At 32.8% G+C, this 13,560-nt stretch overlaps 1 protein-coding gene across 4 annotated transcripts in view; it reads left to right on the plus strand.

The window, feature by feature from the left end:
* Positions 1-13,560, plus strand: part of LOC124369097 (protein PAT1 homolog 1-like) — a 90,072-nt gene that overhangs the window by 8,446 nt on the left and 68,066 nt on the right. For all 4 annotated transcript variants that reach the window (XM_046826835.1, XM_046826837.1, XM_046826836.1 and 1 more), the window contains exon 2: positions 7,673-7,760. In XM_046826835.1, the coding sequence (XP_046682791.1) occupies positions 7,673-7,760 (88 nt within the window). The remainder of the gene's footprint in view (positions 1-7,672; positions 7,761-13,560) is intronic.

Genomic DNA, 13,560 nt, shown 5'->3' on the forward strand with positions numbered 1-13,560 from the left:
TATTATAGTTAACTCCGTGTAATTGAGTTATGGATGCCATGGTAATCCAATATGGCAGTGAAAGCTACTTCAGGTGACAGATTTTTATGCTTTACTAAGCTGTTCTAACTACAGAACACTGATAACCTATTATTATTGTTAAACAAATAAATACATATTATAAATTTGTTAAATAATCATTGTTATGTATGATTTTCACCCTTCTAAAACCATACATATTATTGTTTAGGAGGACAAGAAGTATATGTCAATAATGTTGACATTTTGATTGGCTACTCCAGCCACTAAACCTCACTGGTACCTTACGTTGAAGTAACAAGCCTTCTGAAGATCGGAATTTCTTTAGCAATTTATGTTTTCGTCTGAAGATGGTGTAAAATTAATGATTAGCTATTGTGTGTGGATTTACACAACAGATACACAGTGATACTTACTTATACAGGGTGATTCGGTTAGTGTTACCGGCACTTTCTGAGCTGATTGTACTATAAAAAATAAAGAAAAAAGTTCATATAAACATGGGTCCGGAAATGCTTCCTTACTGGGTTATGGCCAATTGAAGATTTCACCAAAAATTGTGTGCAGGAGGTCAAATGATGATTTGCCGCGTGTTTATGAAGAGATATTTATAGGCGAATGCAACTTTTTCTAACGGATTTTTAGATGAGAAATTGAATAAAGTTCATCTCATAGCTGTATCTCATTTAGTTTTTTTGTTATACTACAAAAAACAGAAATAAAATAATTTTGAAAACACTTTTTTAAGGTTTAACGGACAATTATTTTGTTAAATAGGCATTGAAGACCCACATTTTTACAAAGAAACTTGCAGAAAATTTAATTCTGAATAAAATTATGTGCCACACGGCTATTAACAGCGAAGTATTAGTTTCTGGAATTTAATTTTACAACAAACATTCTACCAAGCAAGAAATACGTATTTAGTAAATAAACACCGTAATGTAATGATATAAGGTACACAAATAATTGATTAGCATACAATTGTAAATACGATTTTAATAGATTAATGCTCAACTAAAAAACAATAATACTATTACTTTTTAGGACTATCCAAATGGTTACATCATGTACCTACATATCTTTGTCACGTTAGCTTTACAGAAGGTAAATTATGTTTTTATAAGTTGGTATCACAAATCAGCTGTTCAACAATACACCGCAATTTATTGAGGAATCCAAATTATTTGTTACCAATTCTGTACTAGTTTAATGAGTGCAATTTAATACAATTAATTTACTACTCGTTTGTTAGTGAAGTGTATTTTAAAGTAACTTACTATCACAATTGCAATGCCTTTGTTATTTACAACGGAAGAATATGCCGACATGGTATTTGTCTTAGGCGTTTGTGACGGAAATGCAACCGCTGCTACTGCAGAATACCGAAGACGATTTCCTAATCGCAGAGTTCCAAACCCAAAAACGATCAGTGGATCATTTCGTACCCTATGAGTAACAGGTAAACTTCCTAGTATTAATAATTATCGGGATCGCCCTGCCCAGAATAATGTAGATATGGAAGAGGCTATAATCATGGCTACTGAACGCAGTCCTGGTGTCAGTACATGGCGTCTTTCTAGGCGATTCGCAGTGTCTCAGTCTGAAGTATGGAGAACTTTACGCAAAAATAGCATGTTCCCTTACCATAAACAACAAGTTCAAAGTATTCAACCAACAGATCCTCCTCTTCGATTGGAATTTTGCAACTGGTTAATTAGAAACCGTCAACATCATAGAACCATTTTATTCACTGATGAAGCTCAATTTACCCGAGATTGCGTCAACAACCTTCACAATGAACACACTTGGGCAGAGGGAAATCCACATAGTACAATCGTGCGCAACTTTCAACACAGATTTAGTGTAAATGTATGGTGTGGACTCATTCATGATCGATTAATAGGACCATTCATTCTCCGAGGACATCTAAATTCCCGCATGTACCTAGAATTCCTTACAGAACAACTACCACTATTATTAGAAGATGTTCCATTAGCAGCAAGGTGCAATATTATTTATCAACATGATGGTGCCCCTGCCCACTTTTCCCATAATGTAACAATGCACTTAAACGAGCAGTTTCCCGGGCGATGGATTGGTCGCGGTGGACCACACACTTGGCCACCAAGATCACCAGATCTAACTCCATTAGATTTCTGTATATGGGGTTGGATGAAGAACCTGGTGTACCAGGAAAAAGTAAATACACGTGAAGAGTTAATAAATCGAATTGAAGATGCCGCCGCACAAATCAAAAACAATCGTGCAGCGTTGCGGAGGATAACTCGATCAATCAGAAAGCGAGCTGCTAAGTGTATTGAAGTACAAGGACTGATTTTTGAACACCTGTTATGAAAGTGGTACGTAGTATTATAAGCTTTAGATGAAAAACAATAATTTATTTAAAACTTAATTTAAATTGCATCCTAATAAATCTTATGTGTAGGCTACTCTATGTCATTAAAATGCGGTTTTCCTTTGCTTTGGAATTTCTTGCTTGGTAGAATGTTTGTTGTAAAATTAAATTCCAGAAACTAATACTTCGCTGTTAATAGCCGTGTGGCACATAATTTTATTCAGAATTAAATTTTCTGCAAGTTTCTTTGTAAAAATTTGGGTCTTCAATGCCTATTTAACAAAATAATTGTCCGTTAAACCTTAAAAAAGTGTTTTCAAAAAAACTAAATGAGATACAGCTATGAGATGAACTTTATTCAATTTCTCATCTAAAAATCCGTTAGAAAAAGTTGCATTCGCCTATAAATATCTCTTCATAAACACGCGGCAAATCATCATTTGACCTCCTGCACACAATTTTTGGTGAAATCTTCAATTGGCCATAACCCAGTAAGGAAGCATTTCCGGACCCATGTTTATATGAACTTTTTTCTTTATTTTTTATAGTACAATCAGCTCAGAAAGTGCCGGTAACACTAACCAAATCACCCTGTATATAGAAAATGTTTACTGCAAACAAAATACTATTTATAAAATTAGGATGATATCTATACATATAAAGCCAAAACTTATGTCTACTGCATTAGTCAATAGAGACAGATTGATTTTATTTCTTTCTGCTAAACTGCTATTTAATGGTTTTTGTACTCCTTGGTCAAAGTTTTAAATCTACTGCATTAGTAAATAGGGACAGAGTAATATTGAATTCTTTTTATCAATCTGTCATTTATGTTTAAACGTCTTTGGGAACATATTCCCTGGTGAACATTTTGATACTTGTGTATTATCTGGAGGTCACGATTTTTTCAAGAGTTTTACAGGGTACCTAAAAAAATCTTCATTATTAGAAAAGGAAAATTTTATTTCACTTACTGGTTCTTGTTTTCTGCCTTCCAAAAGGAAGGAATGTTGACGAGAAGGAGACCACTCTTTCCCTATTTCATGTTTATTATTATGCGATACAAGTATGTAGATTAGGTTATCATAAATATGTTACTAGTAGTACCAAAGTTAAAGATAACTTTTACGAGTGCTCACATGATCTTCTTATAATCTCGAGGGATCTTTTTCCACCAGGAGTGCGGAGTGGTGTCCTCCACCTAAGCCCACATTCATGGTCAGGGCATTTCCGATCGGTATTTTCCCACCTCAGATCATCCTATGAGATTTTCTCTCACTTTTCCTATGTCAGATTATATTGGACGATATGACATGTGATTGAGTTTGAGAAAACACATATGGGAAATGCCCTTGATCATTAGTGTGGTTTTCAGTGACACCTTTGGCACACCCCGCACTTCTGGTGAAATAAGCTTCCCTTGAGATAGTACCTAAATACAAGCTTAGATCATATGAGTGTTCATTAACTTTTTATATTTTTAATCTGTACGTATGTATTTACATTCTAACGATAGTACCTTAATTCAAGCTCAGATCCTGTGAGCGCTTGTTAACTTTTTATATATATATAAAATATGTACTTACCAACTATATAGCCTAATAACAGATAGTAGATAGGGACAGTCGTACCTCTTTCTCAAGACATAACTACCTTTTGGGAGGCGTAAGAATGGATCGTCGTATCACATATAATTTTCTCAGTAAGTCCAATAAAGTCTGTTCTTTCTAATAATGTGGTTTTTTTGTCACTGGTAAGAAAAACTGTTTAAAAAATAGTGGCCTCTGGATAATTCTAAAGTACGGTACTAAATATTGTTTAGTTTATTTTAAACTTATTTAAAATAAGTTTTAAAAAACCATTCTTTAATGGTTATATACCATTGGTATATAACCAATGGTATATCTATAATAAATATATACCATATCTATAGTATATAGACTGGTAGTATATTTTAAAATACACTGCTTAATTTTTTACTAATCTTTTTTTCTTTTGCTTCGAGACCTGTAGCCTCTGCATGTAATCCTAAAAGGACTCATGCGGCTCCCTTACTTATGTTTAAGTCCTTAAAATCTTAGACTTTTACAGAAGTTAATCAAATTTGAGAGCTTCTGTTCTCTGATATTCATGGGGCTGAATAAATATGTCACTAGAAATCTTTATCATACTTTTAGTTATGGCAGAACAGTTTAGCCATATATGTTTCGCTGATTCTTTTGCTTCTTCGGAGAGTCTGCATTCATCAGTCTGGCTAAGACCCACCTTGATCAGATGTTTCATGGACTAAGTATTCTGCCACTTTTGGCCTCATTTTTATGAGTCTACAAATGATTCTACTGCCATGACTCCTGCCTTGAAAACCATGGCGTGTTTTCCCAGGGGCACTGCTAAGTTTCCTTCTGGTCCATATACCAAATCCTGCCCTAGAGTCAAGGTATGATCCATCTGTGTAAAACTTCAGGACTCTTTTGATATAGTAGTCCTTATTACTCCATTTCCCCCTATCTTCAATAGAGACTATACATGGTTTTTCAAAGGAGTATATCTTAACCATACTCTCTGATATGTAGGTTATGATTTCAGCATTAGGACATTTCTAAGTTATTTACATGTATCCTCCTGAGGAGGTAGGCCAAATCACCATTTTACTCGGAAACTTCATTGCACTTAATGCAGCTGTCTTCTTCTTCACCTCCTGCCCCAGTTGATTGTAACCCAGAATAAGCTAGTTTTTGAAGACTCTTTAGCCTTTTGGCATCCGTTTTTTGTTCTACTTTCGGCCTAAAGCAGCATATGTGAACATTGGTTTTATTATGGCTTTGTAAATCCAATATATCATTTTGAGTTTCAGTCCAAATAGTCTTTTCAGGCTCCAAGAGCCTTTGTCACTTTGGATAGTATGTTTTCGATATGTGGATTTCATGTTAGCCTTTTATCTAGAAATACGCCTAGATACTTGACAACATTGGAATGTTTTATTCTAGTACATTCCTGAACAAGTTGTGCCGGCTGGAACTTTCTTTTTCTGGTAAAGGTTATCGTACTTGTTTTTGATGGATTAATCCGTAGCCCTTCCCCATGACACCAGGCGGTTATAAAGTTTAGGACTTCTTTAGTTCGAGCATGCCTGTATTTTCCCTTGACCATGAGCATTAGGTCGTCAGTATAGTATTGTAGACTTATTTCCCTTCCTTCTGCTTTTATTAAGAGGTTGTCAACCATCATCGCCCACAAAAAGGGAGACAGAACCCCTCCCATGGGGCATCCTTTCCAGGCCATGATTGTGACCGATTCATCTCCAAACTTTGCTGTTACTTGTCGGCTTTTTAGGAGGGCTACTATCCACTTGACAGTGTTTGGAGGAACATCAAGCCCTTCCAGTGCTGCCTCCATATGCTGGTCGGTTGAAAGCTCCTTCAATATCTGTAAAGACACTGACTAGAGCTTCCTTTTCTTTGAAGGTGTAGATTGCTCTCCTTCAACATGTGCGTGTTGATATAGACTGAGTGGGTTTCCCGGTTTATTTTTTTATTTTATAGTTTTTCGTGATGGCATGATTCTATTGTTGTACTAACTTAAGGCAAACACAAAGTATTAAAGAGCTAGAAATTGATTACGTTAATTATGATTGTATTCTGGGGATAACTATGAAAGATACTGTTTGGTACTGATGTCTATTTATTCTACAGATAGCGAATTATCCACACTTCGGTAACTTCCATACCATATAATGTTATGATGCATTATTCATACATAGATCGTCAGTGGGATATATTCAGAGCCACAATACTTTCATGAAACTTGTAACCAGGGCTGCCACCGAGGATGAAAATCTGGAAAAGTTTGGAATGCGCATAATTTTTATAATATCCATGGAAATTTTGCTAGGAACCAGCGATATTTCGAAGCCAAATCGTGATTCCACTAAATTTTCAACAGAGATTCGGATTCCAGAATCGATTGACAGGGTTCAGCATTTGAATCTGTAGAGATTTTCCTTGTTATTAATTATTGGCAGACCGACAGTACATAAATTACCGATTGCTTAAATGTCCTTTGTCATATTTTGAAATTTTAAACCCGCAAATATATAGCCTAATATGTTTATATTTGCACAGTGGCGTGCATCTGCTGCGTTTATTCGTTGACGACAGCTGATCGGTATTATGCAAATGCCTTTACAATAGAATGGTATTTATGAATTACTTTTTATACTATTAGTCAGTCTCTAAAGGTTTAAGAATGACAGCAATTTGATTCAAGGTGATTTACTCTAAACCATGGTTAGGTTAATGAAAGCTATTACTAGGGAGTGATTGATTCCGATACTCAATACCATGGCTCTTTTCATTTCATTCCGAAAGAAGTGTTTAACATTCGCTTAGAAGGTTACCATTTCGTATTATTATGACTTGGTAATATACAAACTAAATCTTGTATCCAAATATTGTGTCTTAAATCTTGTATTCTTGTACAGCTAAGCGTTAGCAAGCAAATTCTCGATTGCTAACGTGTTATTGTTGTACTTTCTGTATGAAAAATGTTAGATGTATAAACAAATTACCATAGTTTAACAAATAATATTTTAATTATAATTCGTATTTTGTATATCTTTTTAGTTGGCACTTTGAGTCTACTGTATGAAAGAATTGAATTTTTTTTGTTAATTTTTGGATGTACTGAACTGTCCTTATGTACTGGCAAACTTGTGGTCTCATACCGAAAGTATACCCCATGGTAGCGCTGTTTGTTCTCTGTATTTTTCCAAATTGGATTCATGCATTTCCGAAACATCATAGAATGGAAAATATTGGACACATTAAAAGACACATAGATATAAACAAAAGAGCTTAGTGAAGAAATATGCTAGGCTACTGGTGAAGTTAATCCCCTTCAATCCGAAATCCGAAAAGAACCACTTGACATATTAGGCCTACTACTGAACTGACCTGACACCAGTGGCTAGCATCTATGGGTCACCAGTAGGAGGAATTAAAAGTGACTAAATTGCAGGCTGCGCTTTTTTCAACATACAGTATTTATTATTCCTCCATACTGCTTATTGTGGTAATTCATTTTAATCCTGTGAATTTTATTGCCTGTTATAGTTCTATTTTTAATAGATTATTCTGTGATTATAGTTTATTCAATCATTTTAAATTCATAGAACTGATTTTAAATAGTATTCATTTGAGGTACATGTACTAATGTATAATTATTCTTTTCTAGTGGTATTATTATGATTTTTAAAGCTAATAAATCAAACTTGATTTTCCTTTTTTTATGTTTTAGACTAACAATGAAGCAAATTTCAATGAAGAGGAAGATGATACGGACTATGACGCTTTAAACAGTGAAACCTTCGGTGAAGACATCCCATGTAAGTTTAGTTAACTGTTTAAAATGTTTATTACAGTACAGTCTGGCAAATCCAATTCCAGGTTAGTTTTGTTAATCCTTCAATGAAGTAAGCTGCAAAATATTGAAAATTTAAAGAAAAATTTATTTTTTAAGTTGAAATGTATTGTTTTTGTATAGATGAATTATGTTTTTGTATTCAATAAACTCCTTAATTTCTGTTAAATGATGCAATAATGAAACTAAAATGCTCTGTAGTGTGAAGTTAACACAAATAATGTGAATTGGAAATTTTAACATTTGTAGATAATTGCTGTAGACTTCAAGAAAATATATTTTGTATATTTGTTTGCAAAAATTAGACACTCAATGTTGATTGAGATAACGATTAAGTTTTGAGAGGAAAAAAAATCAACAATCTTCTTGCCATCTATCACAATTGACTTGGAACAAGCAGTCTCAGTAATAAAACTATGCACAGTAATAAGAACAAATATTAGGCCCTAATATATTTTTAAGAATTAGAATGTGTTAGGTTTAATGGGTTAAATATCGTATATTGCCTTCAAATTGATTTGAAGGTCTTAAAATTACAATAAAAACTTTGTCCATAACAGGTCAACAACTATATTTATGGTTCATGTTAAATCCTATTCTTTACTGCCTTTCTCACCTCTTTCCAAGTACTGAATAAATAAGGTTACAATACCTGTTAGTTTGTTACACCTCTTTTCGTATAGTCCTTGATTAGCCGAGTTTTGGGACTAGGTATCCCACCTGACGGATGAACAGGTATTGTAACTTTATTCAATCTAACCACTTCTTGAGGCAAAAACAATGTTTAAACAAGTACTGAATACAGATATGTAAATAGCTCTGGAAAAAGAATTTGAATTATTCTGAAATAACTTTGGACCTAGCTAACTGATGACAGATCTTTGTTGTGTATGATAATAAATTAAAATTTTTCGTGGCCCCAAAATACAATTTATATTGTAGGCTTTTTATTTAATTTTATTGATTTATTTTGTTCATAAAACTTCTATAGGGTCCAGGTCTTTAGCTATTTAGGCAAACTCTTAATTAATCCTTAAAGGGTATGTTCCCAATTAATTAAACCTACCTAATATTTATCTCTACTCTATTTAACTTCAGCTTTTAAAAGTGAACTCATGGTTATTAATAGGGAGATAGAAGACTTTGAACATTTATATCTTTAATTTAGTTTGATGTTGATACTTATGTAGTTGATATACACTAAATGCAAAAAATTTTTTGCATGAAATAATTAAGTTTTAAGTTTAAAATTTAAATGGGAAATTTAAATTAAAAATTATTGTGTTATCCTTCACAGTCTGTATTGTCTTTCTGTTACTCAAGTACAGCAGTTGATCAGTGTCTAAATAATACCATAGACAGGCAATAGCGAGCTTGGGTCGAAACCATGACACTTCTGAGTAGTAGAGATGTTGCATGAGTGAGAGTTGTTTCTAGTAGGAGTCTTAGTTTGTATTAGTAGCACATATCATCCTACAAAAATATTTTAAGTATTATCTTGGACTTTTTTTAAAGTATGATACCTATTGTTACACAAAATTATTCAGGGTCTCATTGTAAGACTATTTCACCACATGATATTGCAAAATGGTCATAGAACAACTACAGTATACTTTTAAGAAATTCAAAATAACTTTTAGAAGAATTCTCTAGTATACAGACCTGTTTGAAAGCTCATGAGGAAACATGTTAGTACTTGATAAAATTGATTTTTTTAAACAGAAGTAGGTACACAACTTCAGAAGACGATATAAATAAATATTTGCCTAGTTGGTGTATTTGCAAGAAAGAACAAGAAAAGATTCAGGAGGCTGAGACTGATTTAAAAATGTAAATTACATGACAAACTGTCAACTAGTATAGCTAGTATTCAATGTAAAATATTTCTCGATTTGTCATGGGGTTAATATTTTCTATGCTTAATTGTGAAGAACGCCTTGTCATTAACTAAGGATATAGTAAGGTGTAGTATTTCTTTGATTTTATGTAAAAATAGAAGTAGGTTTCTACAACCCCTTTGTAGATTTATATTTGTAAAGTCTGTGAAACTTTTATTAACCCTTTTAAACCCCGACGTCCGTACTATACGGACGTCGTAAAAATGGCGTCAACTCCCGACGTCCGTATAGTGCGGACGTGCACTTTTTATTACTTTACTGCCCACCTATTTCACCAAATGCTTTGAAATTTCACAGACTTGTGCACAAAGATATTTTGCATCGAAATATATTAGTTTGTAATGGTTTGACTTCGTATTTTGTCAGTCTGTGACTGAGCAATTGCAGTTCGTCTCGACTGACTGCTCACGCTTGTTGCAGACAGCTGTATATCACGTGGTTGTGAATATTCCGTTTTCTTCACAGTTTTAGGTTAAAGCAGTGTAAAGTACGGCAGTTAAAGTTTAGTTTATTATTTGTTTGATTTCAAAATGAGTAAAAGACATCGTTCAAAGTCTTCCGTAAGTGAAAATACACTAATTATACAAAAAACCACAAGAGAGTGCAGTTGAGGGAGGAGCCTATTTTGCCCGTGACCTTGGAGCGGCCAACGAGAACTGAGCGACGTTGCCAAACTTGTTCCCCGCTGTAACCACAAGCCGCGCGAGTCCAGCGTTCTTAAAATACTTAACCGTTACGCTCGAAAGAAATGTTAGAGCTGTCTTGAATTAATTAACTACGTACTACAAAATGTAATTTTAAGGTCATTTTAAAAAAAAGTACATTTCTGTATCTTATTTCCATGTTGAGTTAAATGGATTGAAATAAATTATTGTATTATATTACTCATATATGAAGATCGTAGGATTAAAATCTTTAGCCGAAATATAAATTAAAAAGAAAACATAAAAATACCGCAAAAACGTTAATTTCCCGTATTTAACAGTTAGATAATGCCATTATCACTGATATATAATAAAGCATTACATGTTTGCATAGTATAATCATGTTATGTTAAATGGATTTTCAATTTGGTAAGAAAGTTATCAAATACAACTGAAATATAATATATTTCATATTTATTTAAAATGTATAATATATTCATAAAGAACATATTATGTTCTTTTCCATAAATATACTTATTCAGTACATAACGGTGGGAATTGTTGCCGCAACGGTTTTGTTACGCACTTCGGTTCTCATAAATTTATAACCATTTGAAAGCATTTTTCCAACCTGGCTATTAATAGTCTTGAATCTGTGTTATGTAAAATTGTTTTCACACGTGGGTGATTTAAATATTTAAACTGGCCATAGTTGAAAAATCATTCAGCACAAGTATTTTTATAATATGAATGCACTTTCTTATAAAGTTCTAAAGTAAGTTTTAAAATAGTAGGCCCTAAAAGTTATTTAGTGGAAAATTTGATTATTTCATAATTTAAAAATATAATTGTTCGATAATTTTAAAATTAATTATATTGTTAAATTTTTTAAATTATTTTTAATCAAGCAACACGTCATGCAGTGTCCAATATAAGCAACATGTATACTAATTTTGTGTGTGTTTAGTAATCGTTTAAAATCACTGAAAAGATTGTTGTATCGTATGGAAATAAGCAAGTACTTTACTCTACTCTGACTAACTGACGGGACGATTTGTTTGTTTTAATCGATAGTTAGTTTGTAATAACATTAATAAACTATACAAGTAATTTAAATATAATATAGCAAACTGTCAACGCATTTTAAATATTGTTTTTCAATTATACTGATAAGTTTTAAATGTTCAGTATCAGTGTTAGTTGTGATAGCGCAGCAGTTTATCAGCCACAATGCGCCAGCCGTGCCGGGCGGCAGCGGCAGTTGTGTGGCAACGTCGCGCAGGCCAGTCCATTCTATTGGTCGCCGCCAACTGCACTCTCTGGTGGTTCCTTGTATAGTAACCTAGTTGCAAATGGTGTGGATGTGATTAGTGACGACGATTTGAGTGATAGATATCTTGAAAATTTACATTTTGTAGTGATGTAAATATTGTTTTAAAACTTTTTTTAAATTTATATTATGAACAGTTTTAGTTATTTTGTCAGAAATAACTTTGGTTTTATGTTTATTTTAAGTACTGTGAATTTCAAAGGTCTTGTTACATTGCCTTGCCCAGAAATGGCAAAAAAAGAAAAATTTACATGGCTTTACAAAAATTGATGTTACTCCACTTGTAAATAAGGTAGGCCTATAATTTTTGTTTCCTTTTATTAAGGATTAAATATATCATAAATTAAATGGGTATTTTTGTGTCAAATATTTTTTTATCTATATGGTTTCCATGATCAAACTTGAAATTTTTTCATTTTTATTTATTTTTTATATATGTATATGTATGTAAAAAGAATTACTTTCAAAATAATAATTTTATTTGTATATTTCTGTAAGCTACATGTATAAAGAAGTAAAACAAAAAAAGAATTACCTAAATATCTTAAAAAATAACTGAGTTATGAATTTTTTACAAAACCCTTACATTTTGTCTGAAAATGGCTTGGGATTTCTGGCACATCACTTGATTTAATGGCCGGGGTTAAAAGGGTTAAATCAGAGTTGGTTAATAATGATTTGATTAAGCAGATATATCCAATAAACAATTTTACATTAAAAGCATTAAAATAATGTATTGTTTGTGGCAAGTGTCATATAAGTTTGAGTTTCGAGCATCATCAAGAACACGATAGTCAGCTAGGTCGACCAATTAGTTGTGATTTTAACAATGGAGAATACTCCTTTGCAGGTTCTGGTAGGTACATTCTTGCCAACAATAGGCAAGCTGGAAGAGCAGATGTTGAGTGGGGGAGCGGGGAGTCGTGCAGCTATTGCAAGGAGTAGGACGGGTAGCAGTGTGAATCGAGGCTCCATTGTATGGTTACAAAACCTTTTGGAATCATATCTAAATTGTTAATAACTCATGAAAGCTAGTTAAATTTGGATAGAGGGAATTGAGTGGCAGATCCATGTAATCTGTAGTCCTCCAGAAAAATGCCCCTCTTCCGGTTGCTATGCCACGAGATGCAGATATGAGTAGCACAAGCCGTCCACCTCAGATTCCCACAGCTCCATCCTAACCAGCATTTAATTAAAAATTACATCTATATGTCCAGTTTTTCGCATTGTGGTATAACAACAAATTATGGTAAATCACCCCAGGGCAATGACTGACCCCATGAGGGAACCTTCACTGCCGTAATCAGATAACTAAACTAGCTGTAGTCATTTAAAATAATTTTAAATTATAAAGTGTTACTATATGAATTCAATGGAACATTAATTTTACTATTTATAGTTTTAAATAATTATCACATTGATAGTTTAATAATTTTTCATTGTTGTCTTTTCTTTAAATCATATAACATTTATTAATTTAATAAACTAACAATAAAAGGTTCCTTAAAAATAAATAATTAAACAAATGCTTCAATTTAAGTTTAAAATTATAGAACCAAGTGAAATAGTTTTCAATGATGAATTTCTAGCAGACTGAAAAGTACCTTAAAAAATTTGAATTATTTCAACTATAAGTATTTATATAATATTATTACTGTAAAGCATGTTTACTTTTTCTGGGATAACTTTTCATCACCGATTATTACAGCTACAAAACCTTATTGAATAGAATCATGAAGACAAACATTTTTATCAATAAACATTACTGAGTTTATAATTTCTGTCTGTCTGTCTGTGTTCTAAATAAGAAATTGCCATTCCATCTTAAGAGCAATACAATTTTAAATTTTAAATTTTTCCTAATAGTAATAGTTAGATAAGCTTGTATTTATT

Source organism: Homalodisca vitripennis, chromosome X, assembly GCF_021130785.1.
Source record: "Homalodisca vitripennis isolate AUS2020 chromosome X, UT_GWSS_2.1, whole genome shotgun sequence".
NCBI classification, from domain to species: Eukaryota; Metazoa; Arthropoda; class Insecta; order Hemiptera; family Cicadellidae; genus Homalodisca; species Homalodisca vitripennis.